Source organism: Epinephelus lanceolatus, chromosome 19 (genome assembly GCF_041903045.1).
Source record: "Epinephelus lanceolatus isolate andai-2023 chromosome 19, ASM4190304v1, whole genome shotgun sequence".
NCBI lineage: Eukaryota > Metazoa > Chordata > Actinopteri > Perciformes > Serranidae > Epinephelus > Epinephelus lanceolatus.
This window is the reverse complement of record NC_135752.1, coordinates 21,371,692-21,395,720: the sequence shown is the minus strand read 5'-3', so window position 1 is coordinate 21,395,720 and position 24,029 is coordinate 21,371,692. Positions and strand designations below refer to the sequence as shown.

The following is a 24,029-nucleotide window of genomic DNA, read 5'->3' as shown; positions in this document are numbered from 1 at the left end:
TTGCAAGACTGTGGGGTAGAGATGCATGCCCAAAAGAAAAGCCCACATTTTTGGTCAGAAGGAGAAACACGCCTACTTTTAAACATTATGAAAGACTTCGATATTAACTGGTTTTGGATATTCGCAAATATCATGACGCCAACTTTTTCCAGAAGGTAGTTGAAGGAATGAAAGAGGGAGGTTGTGTTCACACAGTTGAAAAAGTCTGCCATGAATGGAAAACTTTTGAAAAAATCCTGGCTGAAGCAGTTTCAGCTGTTCCACGGTTCCGTATTTTGACCCCATAAATGTTATGTTTGGGGATGTTAATCAGAGTATGCTTGGCTGAGCATTAATGGGAATATCAGTGGAATATTCATTTTCATTAGCCATGTAAAAAGCTTAGTGGGAATGTTGTCTTTTTCAGCTGATAGCAGGAATTAGCGAGCAGCTAGTAGCAAGAGGGAAACGCAAAACTGACAGACACTGTAAAGATGAGCAACTGGGGAGACAAGGAATTGCGCGCCCTCCTTAAGCTCACAAACGAAGAGGCCATTAACCGTCAGATGACAGGAACGTTGAAGAACGGGCCGACTTACGAGAGAATCGCCGAAGGACTGACTAGCCGCGGCTTCCCTCCCATGTCCCTGTTTACATCACAGGCTGAACTACACGTTTTGTTACTTGCTCACACCCCCCATTACCCCAAAAAAGGCGCATTCTGTATAAACAAAAGTAGGTAGGTGGCATTTTGCCGCACTCCCCAATTTTGCTTTCATACTGCCAATGCTGAAAGAAGTCTGATTGGGCTTTCCTGTAAATTTGCACAATTCCTATCTAAAAAGGGCTTGAGTTGGCAATTTTATGAAATGGATATACTGCCCAGTTAGTTGATGCTTGGATTTACACACATGGTGTACTTCTAATCTTAGTTCCTCATATAACTTTTACTCCATTTCACATTATTTTTGGATGTGGAAGACTTTTTTTGGCCCTGTGCTCTGGAGGGGAAATGTGACCTGTGTGTCTGCAGAGATTTAAAGTGGTGGTGGTGGTGGTGATAAATTTGCCGCCATCGATGCAAGATTGTCAAAGTGCAGCATCTGAAGTGATAGAGTGAAATTACAGTTGGCATAGTTGTCTCAATTTGTCTTATTTTGCACAACATTGTGGTAAAAACCCTTATGGCGAGAACTGTGCAACAGTAATTTTGAACTGATAGTTTGTACATCTGAATTGGTTATAAAGTAAGTGGAAAAGCACCCATATTCAGAGAGGAAGGGATGTCTGTGCAATTTAGCAACGTTAAACAATTTCAGGGTAGAATTTTCTGCCCAGCTTTTGAAACTCCAAGTTCAGGTGGATGTTGCAACAATCAGGTCCACTCTGACTCACTGTCTCTATATTCAATGAAGCCATAGTGAATAACTTGCATTAGGCAAATTTGTTTAGGGCTTTTTTGATAAGTCTTTTAGCTAGTGTGCAATATTGGACATTTAGTTTAGCTACTTAATCACAGGTAAAACTAGTCATTATAAATTCTAATTCATATTATACAATATAAAGCAGCATGTATGCACTATATTTAATGAAAAAGTCTGAAGATACTATGCCCAAAATCCTCCATCTGGTCAGGTACTTGGTGGTTGACCCACAAAAAAGCTGATTCACGGGTGGTATTTTGTCTTAATTTTATTTGCAGGTTAAGTTCTGGGTAAAAAAAGAAAATGCGGGTCGGATTGCGGGTGTTGGGTGATAAATATATTAAAATAAAATGAGAATAATACAACTTTAACTTAATGTTTTAACGTTTTAATCCCCTGATTGCTGACTTTGTGTGTTGGCTCTGTCTCCCACTGCTCAATATTATGAGAACAAGCAAAAAACGTTAATTTAAATTGTATCCCTGAATTACCTTGATTTAAAAATATATTATCTCAGTTTCACATGTATGAAAATGATCACTTTAAATGTGCTGCCTAATCAAATTACTTAAATAGTGCATGGTTATTATAGGATTTGTGGTTTCAGGTCGGGTTGCTGATCTTGTGTGGATGGGCTGGGTCAGGTTGTGGAAGTAATTGGTCATATGTGAGCATGGCAGGAGTATTGCATGTCGTGGTTCTGGTTCAGGAGCAGGTCTTGGAAAATCACACCTTCACAGGACTCTGTTCTGTCCAGAAACATCACACAGTTGAAACACACTGTTAGAAATAATGTGCAGTGAGGTAATCATGCAACGGTATGCTGTAATATTTAACTTCAATAGTATGTCCTTTGGCTCACACCTTCACTATCACGCTTGGAAAAGCATCATGCAGGGTTACATGGCAGAGGGACAGATTTTTCTCTTTCAAAATGGATCACAGAGGCTTATCAAACGTTACATTGCATACTGAAAAAATGTTATTGATCTGAAGGATAACAGGAAGTCTGAGCGCATCAGACGGGGATTGAACTCAAACCACAAATGTTTTTTCCCTCACCTTACCTTGTAATGAATCAGCATTATGATGCTCAAAAATAAATTGTGTTTTGGTCGAAAATGCCAAATCACATTATGATAATCAGCAATATCGAGGCCCAGTCAGCTAACTGGGAGCTCGCTGTGTGAAAAAGGTTCCAGTTAGGACCAACAAAAGGAGGAAGCAGCACTTTATCAGGGGCTTGAAGTCTTGGAGTCTTTTCACAATACCATTTGTGTATTTTAAGGCTGATTTACTTTCCTGCTGTTGACATGATGTTTAAGGAAGTGACAACTAGTAAAGTAAACAATGCATGTTGTAACAGTTAATCAATGTAATGCCAGTGTGGAGACAGTTGTTATGGAAACTGTGTTTTTAGTTTAGCAGCAAAATCACTGTGTACTTTTGTCTTCAGTGTTGTTTGAAAGGTGATGTCGATTGTTTTCTTTTCGCTAGTTTCATTACGTAACGTTTGTGCTCAGAGTCTCATGTTTGTATTCTTCTCTCCCCACTCTTCAGGGCTTACTCCCTAGTTGACTCCAGCCAGGTCTCCACCTTCCTCATCTCCATCCTTCTCATCGTCTACGGCAGCTTCAGGTGAGTGCCACTGAATAAGCTATTACTTCAGCTGTCAAGAGGATAGTAGACAATGACTTACAGAGCATGACTTGTTTGCCTCATGAGGAGGGACCTATAAGCAAAAGTATAGTCTCTTAAATACTAGTTATTCCTCCAAACTACGTCATAGGCCTGTTACTTTTGCCGCTCCACATAACAAAAGCCCTTGTATGTTCTCAGAAGCTTTTGCCCCACAGGGTCAAGTAACATGTTTTCATTTTGGATCCCACGCTACGAGAATTTAAGGACCTAAAGAATATAGGTTTGGTTGTGGTAGTGATTATGTGTAACTGTTAAATATGTTCATTTACCATATAGTTGATGTATGGACCCATTCCTCAGGGTTCAGTCAAATAGAAATTAGGCTTGCTGTGGTGGTCAGTGTGTACGTTTACTACTCTAGCTAAGCTCATAGCTCGGCTAATCAGTCCATTCGGACTTCTCGTCTTGTCTGAGTAGAAGAGAAAATTGAATTTCTGACCGAGTACGTCGTGTCTTCTCCAGTTGGACTAAGTGGATACATGCAGCAATAGTTCGATTTTCAATTGAGTTATCTAGGTGTGTTAGTCGAGCTACGGATAGTCCAATTTCAGTTGGATTAAGCTGTTCACATGCATTTAAAAATCCGGCTTCAGTCGGACTAAGCCAATAATTCGATTTTCTCAAGCTGCATGTAAATGTACTGAGTGTTACTGGCGTTACGCAGTGTGTGGTGCCCACTCAATACTAGTCGGACGAAGGACACTACAATTATAAGTTCAAAGTTTGTGCTCTGCACAATAACAACAGCAAGCACAGCAGACTATCAGAAGTTAGATTTAACTTGAAGTTGAGAAGTTGTGTGCAGCTTCTCGTCTGCAGCTCTTTATCTGCCAGCTCACTATAACAGGATTTGTACTTTGAGCTCAACTTATGTAGAGCTCACGCCGTTGTGAGCATTTAGACTTGTGCTGTGGTGTGTCTGTGTCACTTGGCAGTTACACCTCCAAAACACTTGTCCGCAGCAGGGTTTCTGTGAAGTCCTGTAAGGTTTAGTTGATTCAAAACACACCCAAACTACATGTTAAACATGGCTTAATAGCGACAATTTCTAACACAAGCACGCAAATCGGCTTCACCATATATGGCTGCTCCTCCTTGTTCCCTTACTCTCTGCAATATTTCAAACTGATTAGCTTTCAAAAATGCTTAAAATGACCGTTTCAGGTTTTATAGATGCATTTTTGCTGAGCAATAGCAGCCTATCTCACTGACCAACACACTGCATTCACTGTAACTACTTCATAATAAAAGGCAACTCGGTTTTCGCCAGTTAAATGATTTTAATGTGAAGCTGCAGCAGTTGGAAATGTTCAGTTTGCATTAGCAGTAACTTAATACAGTGCTCTATGGATGTTGAGCATCATTGACAAATATCTTTAATTGTAAAATCTCCAGTGTAGTTAGTATCATCGATGTTGTCATGAATTTATTAACTGGTGGGAAAATTTCATCACCGTGGCATCCTCGGTAGAAATGTACCTTTTTTGGTTGATGTGAGTAAAAAATAAAGTGTTGGGCCCTTTCACAGTCCAAGTGTACCAGGTGAGCAATAGGAGTAATGTGATTTTGGTGCATTTAGTGCATCAAAACTATCTCCAGTCTTCCTGCATCTAATGGTGTTTTCTTTGCTTTAGTTGCATTAGGATATTGACCATGACACATTTGTTTTAGTGGAGTCCTATAATCAAGTAAATGGCTTGATAGACTTTGAATCATGATGAATTGAGAGGCAGGCGTGTTTTTCTTATCCATCTGTTATTTCTATGATTTAAGATTCAGAATCAATCAGGTGTCAGCTCTTGGATAAACTGCAAAAATATGTGGGCTATTAATGCAAACTGTCTTATCGATCATTCAAGTAGAAAGACGTAGAGAGGACATTGCCAATATGATACCCCATCCTTACTCCATGCTACAGGCCAATTAGGATGGCAGGAGAAAAATACAAAGGGCAAAAAAATTGGGGCACATTATGGTTGATGGGTGGATTGAAGTTATTATTTAGAAGTCACGACTGATCACATCAAGCTGCTCTGAGCTCGTTCTAGTCGGGGGCTGTTGCCGTCAGGAGAGGAGACCATTTGCAGCAGTCATTTTGACTTGTCATAGTAGGCAAGCACAGGTGTTACCAATAAAATTAATACTCTATTCAAGTGTCTCTGTACATCAGTGACAGTGAGACAGCATGCACAATACCAGTACCCTGACTCTGAAGCAGCTACATACTAGGGCTGCACGGTATATGCGGTAGACGGTAGAAATGATATAAATTTGGCCCACGGTAGAGATTTGCGCTCTACCGTCCTATCGTCGATGACGTCATCGCACCTGCCTCAGTGTGAAAATGGCTGCGAGCACAGAGACAGCGGAGCAAGAGGAGCTGGTTCACGTCCGTTATTTAGCGTAGCACGTGCAACATGTGTTGCTCGAGAACTTGTGAGTGAGTGAGTTAATGTTTTATGAACAGCCCCGGATTTCTCAGACTCTTTTAGCGACTTACCGCGCAGAGGGAACTCATTCAGTGTCTCCTCTGGCAGCAGCGCAGCGTCTCTCCCTCTCCTTTCTCGCCGTGCGCACACGGGAGTTGGTTTTCGGCAAGAGAGTTTGTCATAAACCTTTGGTAATGTAAACCTATGTGATGCTAGGGGCTCCACAAAAAACTCCATATGTGAATGTGTGATAGTTCTGGTATCATAGCAGCCTGTCACAGGTTACAGCGTGATGATTAGAGGAGAAATGGCAGAGCATAAAGGTCCAGGTGGAAAAAACACAACTCAGTCATTTAGGATTTTGCTAAAAGAAGGAAATTACCTTTTGATATAGATCCCAGGGGACATTTTGCATCATAGAGTACTGGGTTTTAATTTTGAGTTTTGAGGTCTGCATTCTGCACAATAAATGCTCTAAAAAATACATTATATCTTTGCTTTTGTTGTTGTTGTTTTTTTTTATCAATTTAGCTTTGCTAAGGGACTACAAAACCCATTCAGAAACACTTCTATTATAACTTTTACACTTAAATTTATACCGCGATATATACCGTTACCGTGAAGGGATTCGATTTATACCGTGATATGAATTTTAGGTCATACCGCCCAGCCCTACTACATACAATCCAGCCATCGTTCAATTGTGCTTTTCCTACCGTAACATGTCAAAATGTCCTCTGTGCAAAAGGCCAAACCCTGTAAAGGGAATGAAGGGGAAAAACATTTTTATCAGCGTGTTTGATTTTAACTAATGCATGACCGTGGTCGGGACTGTTGATGTCAGATATGAACATGAAAGTAAAATAGCAAGGAAAGCAGAATATTTTGTGGGTTGCATGAGGCACTTTTTCAGGTTTCGGTATTAAGCCACAGTTGAGCTTAAGTTCACAGGCCTTCCACCCTCTGCAAAGTTTAGCAATCAATTCAACATTTCAGTTTAAACTTCCTTACTTTTTCATAAAGGGATTAAAGTAAATTCCACATTCAGCATAAAAGACATGAAAGCTTTTTTCCAAACCTTTCAGGAGTCGTAGTCATCACTAATTAATTCACTGTAGAATAAGTTTTTTAAGTCTCCTACACAGCCTCATATCAACAGTTTACATGCTGAGTTTACACTCTCCTGCTCTGTCTTTCCCTCCCTCCTTCTTGCAGGTCATTAAACATGGATTGTGAGAACCAGGAGAAGGATAAAGACGGCAACCCCACGACAACGGGGGCTTTCAATAACAGCAACACAAACAACAGTGCGTATTCAATACATGGCAAAGCCTGATATGAGAGACAAAACGTTTTCTTGGATTTACAAGTAATCACTTACCATTTTTTGTTTTTTAAACCCTCCTCACTTTGATGTTTGGATTGTTTCGCAGGTATTCAAACTATAGACTCCACACAGGCCCTGTTCCTGCCCATAGGAGCCTCAGTGTCTCTGCTAGTCATGTTCTTCTTCTTTGATTCGGTACAGGTGGTCTTCACCATCTGCACTGCAGGTGAGTGCCGCTCTTCAACATAACACAAAAACATCACAGCGGTAGAATCAGACCTGGCGGCAAACATAAATCTGTAGGAAGGCATTTAAATTCCATGAGCGGGTCCAATGTGAACGTAGTAGGAGGCACCACCATGTGAGTTTATTGATCCGGCTAGTTATATAAGTCTAACCACATCCTCCCTATCTATACGTAGCATGTGCACGTCATGCAGTCATAGATGGTATTCCATATCCTTGGCCGAGTTTTCACTGATCTGGAAACAACATAAGTGAAGTCACTGACAAATGTATTTAGTAGGTCAGTGGAAAGGAAACATCAGACCAGTAGAACAATGCAAGACATAAACATTGGAGCTCTATTGGACCTCTGTAGGAGGGCCTGGGGGGGATTTCTTATAGATATAAATAAGCTCTTTATGCTTTGTTGTGCACTCTGATACCTTACTTACATACAAACTGCATGCCTTAATCATTAAAAAAAAGAATTGTAAGAATTGTGTGCCTCAAGAACTGTTTACTTTTCCAATTAATTGTGAATTGTGATGTAATAAATATGTGTATGTTCTGCCATTTCTCCACTACTCAGCACTGACCACCAGACCACCCCCCACACTGATTTAGTTTCGAGACCTGTATTTATTTTGACAGGCTGTTCTGGTACATTTCTGTTAAGCTTCACGTTGGCTCACATTTGAAATTATTTTCAGGCCTACACTCAAAACATCCAGGGTCATGCCCTGACAAAATGACCTGCTGACACCAATGCCTCTAACCATTGTAATTCACTCCCGAGTCTTGCCAGCGTGCAGAGTGAGAACAAGCCCGCAGGAACAGTGCTGAGCTTTAAAGCCAATTTAACATAGTGGGCAAATGTACAATTATGACCGGGTCCGTTATGTGATGCGGTGGGGCCCAAAAATACTTCTCCCATAGACTTACGTTGTTTAAGAGATGTCTGTAAATCAGTGGATACTTTTTTTTTTATTTGATCCATTGATCCATTCAGTCCATGAACATTTTAAAAGTCTAGAAAAGCTGCAAGATTAAATTATTTTTATCCCTGTCCAAGTTAACGGAGTGCTAAACAGTCTAGGTGTGTTAGGCCTCTGGTTTCACTGCTGTGCTCTGTTCTTCTCCTCAGTTCTTGCAACAATTGCATTTGCATTCCTCTTGTTGCCAATGTGCCAGTATCTGACCAGACCCTGCTCCCCACAGAACAAGTAAGGAAACCATGTGGATTCTGTGTCTCTTTAAATCACATCTGTTGTCTGTTTTGTGTGTCTTTGATACATATTTATAGAGCTCTGTGCTTCAGCATATTCCTAAATCAGCTTCTTGTCAATTAGAACTGAAACTGTCTGCAAGGTTTAACACTACTGGGAGCGAGTGGGAAATATATTTTGTTATTTCAGGCGAACTAGCCCTCTAACATTTGTTTTTTCACTGACTGGATACAAATAATTTTAATAGCCTCTGGGCTCAGATGTCTGGACATCTAAAGTGCGAGGAATCACCAACAACACAGCCCACCTACTCAATAACCAATATAAACACCTCTTCTGTAGTTACAGATTTAGAGACTTCCATCTGCTGGTGATAACCTGCAACCCAAAACCTTTTTCTGCTCAGTGTTTAGGTTGTTGTTATTTTGTTTATGTTAACAGTTTCACAAATAAAGACTGCTCAGGCTGTATTTAGCACACAGACATTTTCCTTTACACTTAGCCCCTTTCTTCCGGGCTACATGCAAAACAGGATCAGCATGACTCCAGTCCGGAAGAAGGTGGTAATGCACCTGAAGCTGTTTGATAACAAAACAAAAACTCCAGAAAACGTCTGCACTTTGTTTGTTTAGTTGTAACAATAACAGTTTAGCCAGCATTAGCAAGCTGACATCTACAGGATAAGTCATTTTTATGAATTACGAGCCAAACGTTTTATCATCCAGGGTGTCTGCAGGTCCTTACAGAGTCTTAAAATGTGTTGAATTCAATGTTACAACAATAAGGCTTTAGAAGTCATTAAATGGTATTAAAATTTAATTTGTGAGGTCTTAACTATTACAAACATTCTTTCAAATTTAATTTGTCCATTTTTTTAATTTCTTTTTGTTAAATTGAGTGAAGCTTTTATCTGTAATAACCCTATTCCTACATAACACTTACCTCTGCACAAGACCACATATTTACTATTTGCCTGTGACGCTTCAAAAATCTGTCCTAAATTGAACTGTCTGATACCTGTAGACACCCTGTCATCTTCACCGGCTCTCCACCCCCTCACCCACACATCATGCCCTCTTACCGAAGTAGTGCTTTGCTCATCGTTAAGTATGTTAACACTACTCTGTGGTAAAATATATCATCCTGTAAATCACATTTTCCTAGGCTGAAAATAACAAAGATGTTCTGTCCAGAAAGCTCCACTTAGGGCCAGAGATAAAGCAGTTAGTTGTCAATTATTAAATTAATAGCCATCTAATTTGATAATTGATTGAATGGTTTAGGTATTTTTTAAGAAAAAAAAAGTCAAAATTTTCTGATTCCAGCTTTTCAAATGTGAAAATTGTCTGGTTTCTTTTCTCCTCTATGACATTAAAGTCAATATTTATAGGTTGTGGACCAAACAAGACTTTTGAGGACGTCATCTTGAACTTTGGGGAACACTGATTGATATTTTTCAATCAATCAAATGACAAATCGATTAATGGACAATGATAGTAATTGTTAGTTGCAGCTCTAGCCAGGGACAGACTGTGACGTCTCTCCTTACCTTTGTTATGTTTTATTATCTGAGTTCTGTGTGATTAAGTCAAAGTGTCTCTCATTTGTCTTATTGCAGGATTTCCTTTGGCTGCTGTGGGCGTTTCACTCTGGCTGAGCTCCTGTCCTTCTCCCTCTCTGTTATGTTGGTGCTCATCTGGGTGCTGACCGGACACTGGCTCCTCATGGACGGTGCGTCTCTCTCTGTCATGACTGTTGTGTCAGTGTTTCCATTCACTTGAATCCAGTAGACATCAGAAAGATTTCTTTCCCCCAAGGTTCCGAGAAAATAGTTCTGCAGTAGGTTGTGCACTGTGAGGATCCAAGATTAGTGACATTTCTCTGAACTGCACAGTGGTTTGTGGTTCACATTAATTACTATGAATAAACTGTGTGAGGAGAAGTTTTGTAAGCATAGCTGCTAACTTTGATTCTGTGGAGTAGTAAAAATAAATTGAGCCATCTCAGTCTTCAGTAAAGGGCAAGAGTCTGGACAGTTTCTATGATCTGCTGGAGAAGAAGGAACTTGACATCATGACTCATACAACATCAAGTTTTTAGCAACACTATTTTCAGGCTCTCACTGCAGTGTGATGCATGCTAATGCAGGAAGAACACACTGATGTTAGCAGGCTCTGAAATAACTTTTTTCACTGCCTACCACTGTGGCAGGCAGTTTTTGTTTTTGTCTGCTGCTCAGAAATGTCGTCTGCTGTTTTGAAATCTGTGTTAAATTAAGGAATAGCATTTGGGTCAGTGGGGTAATGTAACTAAGTGCATTTTCTCAGGCACTGACCTCACAACCTTGACGTGTTTTTTTGAGTGTTGTCATAGTGCAGTATTTTATGTCTCTTCTCCACTATATTTTGGTGACGAATATTATATTTTTGCTCTGCTACATTTAGTTTAAAGCTTTAGCCATTAGTTTGCAGATTCAGAGTATTAATCCTAAATATGAAACCAACTTATAAATGATGATTCATTGTTACAGATTAAACTATACAGCAGTATATAGGGGATTTAAAAAGAGCTCTATCTTTACCAGCTGCAACATTGAAGTGATGACGACATTAATGCATTACTAATTATAATCCAAAAATACATATAATGGGCCCTTCTGTATAATGGGTACTTTTACTTATATACTCTATTACAAGTTGAAAGAAATCTTGCTCTCAGTGTCATCTTTCCCCATTTCATTGTCTATTAAGCAGCTCTAGCATTCATACTCGATAACATCACAGATTTGATTTTTAGCTCTCTAGCTTTTGGAGTTGAAAGAGACTTTATGTTTACTTATAGTTTTGGACTGTCTTAGATCACAGGAATAACATGTATGCATTTTGAAAACGCAGGTAGTTCCTCTTAAAGTAAAAGATTTGAGTACTTCCTCCAACACTGGTAAATTCCAGTGTTCAAATTATACACATTTCAGGAAAGCCATATTTTTCAGGGGTGGACTGGTACTGTACACAAGGACATATACACACACACAAACGCATCAGTCTATGCTAGGAGGCAAGACACAGGAACGTTACTTGGGTCATGAGGAGCTGCAATGTTTATTGGTGGACAAAATGAAACCTGCACTGTACATTTACGACCACTTGACAACTTCACTGCTAATTTCTCTACTGCTTCAATCGCCTACACCAGTATGCCATGTGGACGTTTGTATGTGTGTGTTGTTTTATTGATGGTTATTGGTTAAAATTTCGTGAACTTTGACTCTCAATCACAACAAATAAGGTCCTTATGGTCAATAGTGCTACCTTTTATATAGCAGTTACGAGCTCCATTCAAACGTGTATCAGTTTTGCGCTAATCTTACTAAACATGTTTGTTGTGGGTCTTCCCTGCCCACCTAAATGGCAGTTGGCCTGACTAGGGACAGTAATCGAGAACCAGTTCTAGTTGAGAAGTGGCTCCAAATTGTCTGATCCATCAGAATCGTATGTGTCCAAGCTTATGTGGGCCTGCTTTTTTTGACAGTTGCACTTTGCCAAGCAGTGACATCAAATTCATGCATCTCTGATTCTGGGAACTTGCAACAATAAGGAGTCACGGCGGAGAGTAGGGGTGTAAATCACCAGCTTCATCACAATACGATATTATATCCATTTGTTTGGATGACGATACGATGTTTGCCGATATCACAAAATCTGTCACGATACGATTTTGATTCAGTTCGATTCAGGAGCCTGCGATCGATATGACGCGATATCATATGCCCATCTAACACAATCATTTACATCAACTCACAAAAACAACTAGAATATGATTTGACCATTTTATTTCTGAGCTCTGTTGTTTGAGCGAAGGCGCACTTGCCCAGAAATGGTGACACAGACGTGCTATGTGAATTTCAAAATAAATGTGTATCTTTAAGATGGATCGATGTTTTCATTTTAGATCGATGTAATCGGATCGTTATTCAGTGAATCGATGTATCGATGTGGATCAATGTATCGTTACACCCCTAGCGGAGAGGAAGAAATGGTTCAGAATGTGACTTCATTTTGCAAAAAAAAAAAAAGATGACACTGGTGCTGCTTGTCATGTCTGTAAAATTATCATTTCAAGTAGATATGCTTAAACATTGTTCTATGCGACATGGACTTATGTTCCAGGAATGCCATGTGTCTGATGCTCTACGCACAAGTGCCACTGCTTCCCAACCGAGCAGCACGTCGTTAATGAGGATAAATATCCGATAATAATAACATTAGCGCCATGCAGGAAGGTTTAGCAGAGATGTGTTCAGACTCGGAGATAATAAAACAGTTGGGTTGACGTTGAAAACCTGTGTAAGCCTACTGTTTTTCCAAACAGTAAATTGATAGGCAATCGTTAAGAAAATCGATAGAATCACACTGATAAGCAGAATCTGTAATGGCATCAATTCCCAACCCTAGGCTTGACAATTTCACACACTCCTGCCAACCATTAACCTTCATTTGGCAAGTGGTTGGTGCTAATTTCAGACCCTGGATGTCAGTCAGCTGCTGTATGAACTGGCATTGAAGCTAAATGGTCTTGATCAAAACTGGAATCTCAGTGAAGCACTGACAAAGCAGAGAAAAGTCCGTGGGCGTGTGCTCTTCTTTTATTTGACCCAGTTGACTTCGGTAATTTGAAACACATTACTGGCAGTCTTCGTCAGTAATGTGAACAATGCAGCCCTGACACAAATGGTAACACTTCATCATCAGAAGTAGAAACGCACATGCGCAGATAAAAGCATTGAATTGGAAAATGATCCCACAAATCAAAATCTGATTAAAGCTTCACAACATTTGAAAAAAGTTTGCACACAAGCTTGACATTCTGTGTGTACAATGTGTGTCTGTGTGTGTAAAATAATGCGGCAGTGCCCCTCTGGGCTCCTCTCACCATTATATGTGCTTAGAATAAATGCCACAGTATACAAACCACTTGCAGCATGTGAAATGTTGCCATTTTAATAAACACAATTCTTCCATGCATGAAAACCCTGACATGCTCCAGTGTTTAATCTCAGCACCATCTTGCGTCTCACCAGGTCGTACCTCTTGCACTCCAAAGTGAATTAGGACATGAATGTCACCAGAATAGTCTGAGTAATTAATTAGGCCTCTGTGCACAGTAATTAATGTTGCTTAAATAAACCTGCTATAATCAGTTACCATGTTGCTGTTTCAGCTCATTTGCACTGAGAGGTGGAACTGTCTTTCTAAATATCTTGTGCTCTTCCTCCCCGCAGCTTTAGCCATGGGCTTGTGTGTCGCCATGATAGCCTTTGTGCGGCTTCCCAGTCTGAAGGTGTCGTGCCTGCTGCTGTCAGGACTGCTCATTTATGACGTGTTCTGGGTAAGACATGCTCTTATTCACAACTTCACCCCCATCACAGCTGAAGTGCAAGCCCCTGCCTCAGTAATGACAATAAATAGTAATAATGCAGCATAAAAGGCACGTATAAGTATTCCTAAACATATACAAGCAAATACCTCCCTGCCAGTTAGATTTGAGTAGTAAGCAATGATGACTAAACACACAAGAATGCTATCTACATATTTCAACCTTCATTACAGAAATGAACAAGATAACTGGTGAAGAGGAAGGCGAGCATGCGACAAAGGACAGCAGGTGTCCAAAATTAGGATTTCCTCTGAGAAATTAAAAAACATTAACGTCCAGCTTTCTTTTTCTGGCTCTGTTCAATTTAGGTGTGATTTATTTGCCATACCTGGCATCGTTCCCTACATTTGATCAGCACCTGCGCTGAGTACAAAACACAGAACACAAAAGCAATGGCCACTGAACAGCTAAAATGTCACCAAAGTCCAGGGCAACCAGCATCATGACTGGTAATTCTGATATGAGGATGTGCATCAGTGGTTTAGTGAGTGACAGAAGGAGAAAGTCATGATTTTATTTGAGTTGTTTAAATGTCATTTAAAGGTACAGGATAGATACAGATACAGGATTTTCCTAAAAGATAATGTATAGACTCATAGTTAGTTCTTTTATTTATACACAAACAAAAGAAATATTTGGATTCAAACAATATACAAAAATCATATGTAAGATATATGCATTTGTAAAAACATTACGGGGTATTACAACAAGCAAGATAGAGTCCCATCATTCAGTAGAGGCCTGCTGGTGCTCCAGTACCGCAAGACATGCATATAACATGACTAAAGGGTTTTACACATGCCGTGTCTTTAACCGCCTGGAAAACGTGATGTCGGGCGCTGGGTGCTACTTTTGTGCCTTTTTTGGGCCAGCTTTCAAGAGCGTGGCGGCAGGTCGCGTCTAAAGTTGCAAGGCAACATTAACAGGCACGGTATCACAGCCTATTTACCTGAAATCCTGAGTGCAGAGCTGATCTTCTTCCAGGCGCAGATTATAAGTGTGTAGGCATATCGTCGTCTGTGGGACAGATGTTAAGCTCTGGGTAGCCCTGCACTAACATGATCAACTTTTTCATATTTACCACAGACTGATATTTACGTAAGAAGGGAAAGATATCTGTCGGCTGTGATTGTTTTTTCCTAGTCAAATGACATGTGGTGTGGGCTGCTGCGTTCGAAAAGTTGAACTCAGTTTATCTTAGCACGCCCTGAAAAAGGGACGCTTAAGAACGCGTGCGTGCCGCTCTGCCGTTGCTCTGGCATTTGAGTGCACCTGCTGCATGTCTACATTGAAAACAATTAATCTGAGGGCGCAAAAAACGCAACATGGTTACGGCCCCTAATATTATTTTATCAGTGTCTACGAAGAGTGAACTCAGTTCAGTGGAGTCATATCAGGGTATGAAATTAACAAAATATTTTGGGGGCAATTTTGGCCCCCACGGTCTAAAAAATGGGGGCATTTTCAAAATGTTTGGGGGCCATCAAAAAATTGTAATTATGTTCTAACAATAAGCACATGAAAAGCAAAACCAACTAAGATAGTGTCTTCACTCTTCAGTAGAAACCACTATAAATGAAATAAATAATGGGTTACATAAAGTTATGGTTGCAAAATATCACTCAGATTTCCTATAATTCAACCAGTTTAAATGTGATGATTTAACCATTAATCTACTGATAGCAGTACTAATGTTTCACCACATTACAGTTACTTTTACTGTTAAAAAGGCCAAATTACTATAAATTCCTTAGATGCCATCCTGGAAGTAAGTTAATTTAAAATTTAACATTCATTCTACCTTAATTTTTCATTAATTTTTCATTGTGTAGACACAGATCACCCAAGAAATGGTTAATTTAAACTTATGGTACAGCAAAGCCCCCTCCCCTTCTCTGTCAGATTACTCTCATGTAATCAGTGCAATCTCGTTGATTATGTCTGGAAAATGAGTTGTAGACGTGACGGTAAATTAATTTAATGAAAATAAAATTATACTTCAATGTCAGATTGTAATACTGTTAAAAATATAAATACATATAGTTGTTTCAAAAAACTTGGGGGCAAATTTGGCCCCCGGAACATGGCTTTTGGGGGCATTCTTGGATAAATTGCGGGCCAAATGGCCCGTGGCCCTTGCTAATTTCTGACACTGAGTCATGTCCATATTACGCACAGATGTCCTGTGTAAGCGGGCACACAAGTATATGTACTTCATTTTGTATCAGTCTTACAGCAACACGCTAGTTGTTCTGGCAGTGTACAGCTCCACATCCTCATTTCCACCCGCAATCTGTGAGAGGAACCGTGTAAAAGTTATTCTCAGAAGTAATCCCTGTCAATCATCACTTATGACCCACTTTATGTGTGTGGCGGTGTATTTATCTATCCACTTCTTATATGTTCTTATTTTCCTCTTATTTTCTGTGTTTGGGTCGTTTATGGGTGTGTATCCCCATAGCGCTCAGGTGAGATTGGGGCATTGTAAAAAGGCAATCCAAGAGACACAGTGCCCAAAAAAATGCAAATATAACAAGGTGTAACATCAAACTAAGAGTTTAACTTTCGCTGGCGAAGGTGTTTACACACAGTAACTGACTATCCGGCATAGTAAACCTTTGATGAAGCCGCTGAACAAATTAATGAATGATGTACAATCTGAGGATAGTAGAGCTCAGGGGATCCATGAGCACCTGGCTGCTTTAGATGTGTTATCATTCAGCTAATAATACATTTGTTTAAATAGGTGCCATTAGTTCTTAGAGAGGATTAAAGATGAGTAACATTGTCATTAAAAAAAATACTGCTCAGGAGAAATGTTTAATTTCTACTCTCTCAGGTTTTATCAGATCTTTTCTCAAAGAAATTCCCCATCTAGTGTTAAAACAGAGCAAACACAGTGTTCTGCAGATAAACTAAACACAGACAGAACAAATCATAACTGACACTGCACAACAAACTGCCTGTGCTGATGTTCCTGCCAGAGAGTACATTTACTGCATCGCTCTCATCTTTACCGTGTCGGGTGCCTAGCAACCTGCCAGCACACAACTGCCTTCAGTATTGTTATTTCCCCACTGGCCATTTATGTTCACAATAATGTTAGAAGAGACAAACGTTAGATGAATTGGATGAATTAATCTCACCTGTGTTGAGAAGTTGTGTAAAGCAGTGATTGAGTTTACTTGGTCATAAATCAGGCAGCAGAACATTCACACGTTTTTAGTCTAGAGCTGAAACTATCAGTAGAAAAGTAAGTGTTGATTTTATTTGATTTTTATTAGGAATTTAAAAGAGTGCATCAACTCAAAGGAGTATCATGACATGGAAATCTCAGAGAATAGCACTTAAAAGCTTTACTGAAACACTTCTTTCCAAAATGGTCCTCAATGGAAACAACATAAAAACACACAAACCAATGGAAACAAGCAAATAACTACATAAAGCTACGGGCAAGCTGCATACCCATGATTCAGATTTGCTCCCTCGAAGGTGAACCATCAACACATCCTGCTTTGTTTATGATGCAGGAGCAGGTTGTTCCAGTAAGAAGATCCCAGTGTAGAAATATCGCTTTATATCTTATACACGAGGAATACTGGATTACGTAATGCTTGCTTTTGTTTTGCAGTTAATTGGTCTCCGACCACTCTGATGATTATTTAATCAAGTTATCCAAATACCAAACTGGTTACAGCTTCCCAAAATGAGCATCTTTATATGATCATAAACTGAATGAGATTTATGATAGTTGGTCAGACAGAATAAGTAATAAGACATCACTGGGCTCCAGTGTTGGCAAGTTACTCTCAAAATGTACTATATTACACATTACAAGTTACCTACATTTAAAAGTCATAAGTAATTTTACAACACAACTCTCTGTGAAGAGTAATAAGTTACTTATTACATTACTTTTATGTTACATTCACCAAAACGACCCCAGAAGAACTAACAGGCATTTTAAATGGATGAGGATCATGTTTCATAGCACATAATCAAAGCTCAGAGGCTCCAGTTTATTACTGTTCATTTCAAATCCAGTGCTGCAGGTCTGACCCAGTCATGCATTCACACACAGTGGTTACCACTTCAGTATGATGATACAGAACATTTAAATAGCCTAGACCGTTTAAAATACATGGATAGCCTTGGGCGCAGGGAGGGTCAGGCAGAGGGTATGTGTTCGCCTATAATATGAAACACAGTAAACAAATATTGAGGTTAGCAGAACAAGAATGGCGTACGAGTATATCATTATGATGAGCACAAATGAATACACTTGCTGGAGGACCCACCTGTCGGCTCCTGGTGTGCTGGACAGCTGTAACAGCACCGGAGAGAGTTATGCGTAAGAACAGGCTGGCGTTGCTCTGCAGTTGTAGGGTATGTGAAGTGAAACATCCAACATGTATGTAGTAACATCATCTATATATGTCTGTCACCGGGACAAGTGAAAAACAAACCAGTGGCCAACTCTTTATCCCCGCTGCTTTCAGGCAACCTTAGGATGCAAAAGCAGAATAGGATACGGCTTAGGTATATAACATGATAGCGCACATGATCACTGGAACCCTTCTATAATGTAGCATATAATGAATGACACGATAACACACAACAACCTTCGGGGGATGTGTTTTCTCTGGTGGCGCACTGATGGAAGTGGAGCAGTGTGGATCATTGTGGAGAAATGAAAAATGAAAACAATAAATAGTTTATTTCAGGTGGTAACGCGTTACATGACACTGTAAATGTAATAATCTTATCCGAAATCCTGTTGGTAACACGTTATATTACTTTGTTACTGCCAAAAAGTAATATATTACTGCAAAGCATTACCCCCAACACTGCTTGGCTCCGGGAAAGTGAGATAAGAATTTGTCAACATCACCAACTTAATTCCTCCTCTGTCTCTCCAGGTGTTCTTCTCAGCCTATATCTTCAATAGTAATGTGATGGTCAAAGTTGCCACTCAACCTGCTGAAAATCCCATAGACGTTCTGTCCAGGAAGCTTCACTTGGGGCCGGGGATGGGACGCGACGTCCCCCGTCTCTCCTTACCTGGCAAACTGGTCTTTCCCAGGTAAGACTGATGGAACTACGGGAGAGGGGGGAAACAATCCATAAGTTTTATTTTCGACCGTGATGAACATCACAGCCTCACAGGGCAGAAGGCATAGCTGTACACTTCTGTTCAGATTTGACATCTGGTCAGGGTTAGGCTTTTATGATAGCAAAAAAACAGAAACAAAAGAATAAATCCTATGTACAAAGACTCTTTTATTAAAAACATTTAAATTAGATTTTATTTTAATTTTATTAATAATCCCTGATGATTCATCTAAAATGCGCACTACTAGAGGAAACAGTGATATATAGCCTGCGGTATGGTAACAAATTTCTCCTTCATTGTTGCTTTTCAACACCTGTACATGTATTATGTGACGATTGGTTTTTGTGGCAGACTATTTGTCCTGCCCTTCCTCCACTGTGATAGGATAGCTGGGTAAAAAGTGACGGTGATGAGCGCAGTGCTTTACCCAATGTTTGAACATTTTTCAGCTCTTGATGACCAGGAATAAAAAGCCAAACTTGCAGCAGTCAGCGCAGAAAAGATGCTCAGTGCCTCGTCACACTGCTGCTGTTTGTAGCTTAAAGGGATAGTTCGACATTTTGGCAAGTTCGCCTATTGCCGTAATCCCTATAGTCATATGAGTAGGTACATTACCTTTAATTGTCAGTGCGTGCTGTTCTGAGATCAGTGGGGCAGAGCTGCCCGCTGAAATGGAGGTGAACGGTACAGGTCCCTCTCTCCCTCAAAACTCATCAAATACACCATCAGATGACTCCAAAACGCTCTTGTGGACAACTTGTAGCTTACACATTCACCATGCTATGAAATAATAATGTAATATTACGAGACAGAGTTGTTTTGAAGCCAAATGCAGAGCCGGAACTACATTCCAGACATACAGTACTTGCTGGGCGGAGTGATTTCAAACAGCGTATGTTTAGTGCAGTTACTCCCGTCATCAAAACAACAAGTTTGTTGAGAAGAAGCCAGAATATACAGAGGAAGAGTTACAGGTTTTGGAAGAAGAGAGAGCAAGAAGAGAGGTTGAGGCTGCTGAGCAACCAGGGGCTGAGGGGAGACCCAGAGCCAGTGGTGTAAATGTGGGGCTTATTGGCCACTTTATTAGGTACACCTGTGCAATATAAATATAGAGTACGCCTCAAAATAATCACCGGAACACGGGGAGAACATGCTAACTTCACACTCATAAATCACCACAACTCCTGAAGGAACAACAACATAAAATGTTCCCTAGCAGTCTGTTTATTCCCAACAATGAGAAGTAATGCCAGTCACTTTACTATATGCTCTGGGCAAGCACTTATCCATAACATAACCACAACAACATATTTAGCTGAGCAAAATACATAGCAATCACTTACCACGTCTGCTCGTTTTGTGATGCCGACAGATGGTATGACAGTATCTTTAAAGAAAAGCGCTTGAACCATTCCTGAGCTTCTGAGCTCCATCCTTTCAGCATAGTCCTCCGGTAAAAAATGGCAGGAGCGCACAAACATTTTTCGAACCATTTCCACAGGCGTGTTGGGGTCGATGTCCAGCACAAATAGCCATTGTTTCATCCTGTCCGTATTACTGGTTGGTACTACGTGAAACTTAAATTTGCTCCACGTCTTCAGCTTGTTACTGCAACCTTTTACAATGCATGTGTAAACCATGATTTACAAAAACACTTGTAAACTTTCCTCAAACCTTCTGGTGTCCAGCTGACAATACCGCAAATGGCTACAAGCAATAACTACGGCACTGTCTCAGCTGTGCACTGTGTCACTCCGCCCAGTGGTTTACTCAAGAAAGTAGTTCCGAGTATTTGCTTCATGTGTCGTAATGTTACTTAATTATACATTATTATTTCATAGCGTGGGGAATGCACAAGCCATGTGTTGTCCACTAGAGAGTTTTGGAGTCATTTGATGGTGTATTTGATTAGTTTTGAGGGAGAGAGGGACCTGTACCATTTACCTCCATTTCAGCAGGCAGCTCTGCCCCACCGATCTCAGAACAGCACGCACTGACAATTAAAGGTAATGTACATACTCGTGTGACTATAGGGATTACGGCAATAGGCGAATTTGCCAAAATATTGAACTATCCCTTTAATACGCCGACCTCAAGGAAAAAGTGTTTTTATTTTTGACGAGTTAAGGCGAAGCTTTCGCTGCAGCTGCCCCTCTCGTGGTCTTTTTCCTGTTACTGTTGTTCTTCCCTGCTGATAGCTGCTCTTCTTCTTCATTTGGCTTTTAATGGCAGACTAGAATACTTGTAGGCATACATGCTGCCCATTAGGTTCTGAAGAACTGCATCCCCAGTACCTCCAGTGCTGGAAAAAAACAAATACCATCACGTCTTGAGAATTGAAGGATTGATTCACATAACATCCCTAGTCAGAACCTACATTTGCGTACAGAAAGAAGAGATGAAATTCAAATATTATACAGTTATTACACACAACTCTGTCATGTAAATTGCTTCGAACTGTGACCTAATGTTTCTGTTTTTTGCCATTCTAAATGTATTCCTACCGCTTCCCCGTCCGTGCAGCTCCACAGGAAGTCACTTCTCGATGCTGGGAATAGGAGACATCGTGATGCCGGGGCTGCTGTTATGCTTCGTCCTGCGCTACGACAACTATAAGAAGCAAGCAAATGGGGAAGTCCCAGGGCCTGGTAACATGTCCGGACGCATGCAGCGCGTCTCCTATTTCCACTGCACTCTCATCGGATACTTTGTGGGTAAGCAAGCAATCGATGGACGGATGGATGTGAAAGGTCAAGGGTGTTATTGTTTCAGTGTATGTTTGGAGGTGATAGTTGTTTGGGTGCCCTTATTTTGGTGTTTAACTTCAAAGAATAATCTTTTGGAAAGCTAACTTTAAATCTCAAGTATCGACAATGATTTGACTCTGCCTTCAGGTCTGCTGACTGCCACTGTGGCCTCCAGGATCCATCGTGCTGCTCAGCCCGCTCTGCTCTACCTGGTGCCCTTCACCCTGCTGCCTCTGCTCACTATGGCCTACCTGAAGGTAAAGGACAGAACAGCAGCAGTCACTTATTTACAAGAGCTGAAAGTTCAGCAGTGGCAGTTTTGCAGAATTCAGCAGTTTGCTTGAACTTTACAATAGTAAAGAAAAATTGAACCCTTGTAAGAGGGAAATGCAAAGGACACCTTTACTGTGCTTTGCAAACGAGAGGGATACATATTACTGCTGGATTCCACTCTGTATTTTCCACACAGTGCAGCCTATTTTTATTTGACAGAAGTTATGTAATTCACACATATGCTCTATTAATGGCAACACATCTTGTTGAAGTGCACATGAGTTTTTTTCTGAAGTTGCCAGAATGTTTCATGTAGTAAAATGGTTGTAATCGTGATTGTAAATTGTAAAATTCAAAACAAAGGAGATGAATTATCAGACAGGTTAACAGTACACCTCTGCTACAAGAAGTGGCTCATACTTGTATGCGTGTCATTACTTACTGATCTCACACTTAGCCTTTTCTTCCTCTATTTTTAGATCAGGTGGTAGAGTCACTAGACAGCCAGTCATCACTGACCTATTGTTTGCAGAATAATTATTCACAGAATTAAAAACAAAAGCTAAAAACACAGTTAGGGGTCACGTGGAACAGGCATGTAAATGAGTTTGTTATTTTAAGTTTAATAAAGAAGTGGAGCACAAGTTTTCTTGGCTGACCCTCTCGGTGAAGATACATCAGGAAACATCTGAGTCATGACTCGTGTCCACGCTGTCTGTGTCCCACAGGGGGATTTGCGGCGCATGTGGTCCGAGCCCTTCCACACCAAGACCAGCAGCTCCCGCTTCCTGGAGGTATGATGCACCCTGGGATAAACGACCAGTGCGGGGAGGACTGCGGATCCTTTACCTTAATTAGAGGGAAGGAGAGAGGGCGCACTCACAGTGAGGCCATGTTGTCATCACTTGTTCATGCTTTCCGCCAATCTTCTGTGAAAACCCTCAGAAGGACACCAGTGTGTGGATCACAACGCCCCAACACGACTCATCTTTGGTCCCTACATCCTCCCGCTTCATCTCCGCTTCCTCTTTTCTGTTTATTTCCTCTTCATTACAGCACATCCTGCCTATGCTGTTTTTGTTCAGCCCCCCCACCCCACCCCTCCCTCTCTTTTTTCCTTTTTCTCTCTTCTATAGTTAGTCTCATTTGTTACTCTCCCCCCCCATGGCTCGTTCCATTCGTCAGGCCTCTTCTCGCTGCGTTTTCCTTCTTTCTCTGCGTCTTTGATTTTCTCTGCATCTCTGTTTGTCACCGACTCAGATGAACTCGAGGGCCAGGCCTCCCCCCTTTTTGTGGACTTAGGGTTGTGAGACATGGCTGGGGTTTATATATATTTTTTTAGCATTGTCGTGGTCATTATTATTATTATTAATATTATTATTATGGAACGATTTAAAACAAACGGAGAAGAGGTGGAGTGTTGCAGTGGCACAGGACAGTTCCCGGGAGCAGCGACACAATAAAGGAGAAGAGTCTTCCCCCTCCATCCGTCTCCTCCTTCCCCGCTTTCTCCATCTGTCCCATCATCCCACCACAATGGTTTCTTCCCAGCGCTCCCGCCCTCCTCTGACACTCCTCTCTGTTCATCTGCTGTCCCCATTCCCCACCCTCACAGATAACTATGTATTTTATTTAGAAAAGTTTTATTCTTGGCATATACAGAAATGATGCATTATAAATTGTTAAGCTGCCCCCGGCGTTTGAGGGGCCGCTTCTATTTGTATATATGTGTATTTGCGGTATCTTCAGTTTGTATTTGTGTTGGGGAGCATGTTGAATAGGGTGGGAAACTGACGCCAGCCGACAGCCGAATTTTGGCGAACTTTGGCTGCTAGTCGTGTCAAGTCGACTGGCGAGCATCCATCATTTAGAGGTTGTTTTCTACAGTTTGTTGGTGTGTGTGATAGAAATGTAGCTGATGGATCGTTGGGAAGAAAAGAAAAACAAAACATCTGCATCGGTGGCTGGTTGACGAAAAAGTTAGTTTCCTGCTCTAGTGTTGGTGTGCGTGCGTGCGTGTTTGTGTGAGCGAATCAGACGAGTGAACGGTTGTTTTACTTGGTTTTAATTTGAAATCATGAACATGTTAAAAACCAGTGACAATAGTCAGGTTTCCATTGAGCTGGGCGTGTTGGATCAAACGGTGTCA

At 40.7% G+C, this 24,029-nt stretch overlaps 1 protein-coding gene across 1 annotated transcript in view; it reads left to right on the top strand.

Moving 5' to 3' along the window:
* The window catches only part of sppl3 (signal peptide peptidase 3), a 39,391-nt gene extending 16,322 nt beyond the window's left edge, over nt 1–23,069 (top strand). Inside the window, exons 2-11 of the mRNA XM_033647247.2 lie at nt 2,964–3,041; nt 6,749–6,840; nt 6,967–7,086; nt 8,230–8,308; nt 9,930–10,042; nt 13,593–13,699; nt 18,667–18,830; nt 21,384–21,574; nt 21,755–21,864; nt 22,609–23,069. Of these exons, the coding sequence (XP_033503138.2) occupies nt 2,964–3,041; nt 6,749–6,840; nt 6,967–7,086; nt 8,230–8,308; nt 9,930–10,042; nt 13,593–13,699; nt 18,667–18,830; nt 21,384–21,574; nt 21,755–21,864; nt 22,609–22,680 (1,126 nt within the window). The 3' untranslated portion in view covers nt 22,681–23,069. The remainder of the gene's footprint in view (nt 1–2,963; nt 3,042–6,748; nt 6,841–6,966; nt 7,087–8,229; nt 8,309–9,929; nt 10,043–13,592; nt 13,700–18,666; nt 18,831–21,383; nt 21,575–21,754; nt 21,865–22,608) is intronic.
* Nucleotides 23,070–24,029: the final 960 nt, after the last annotated feature.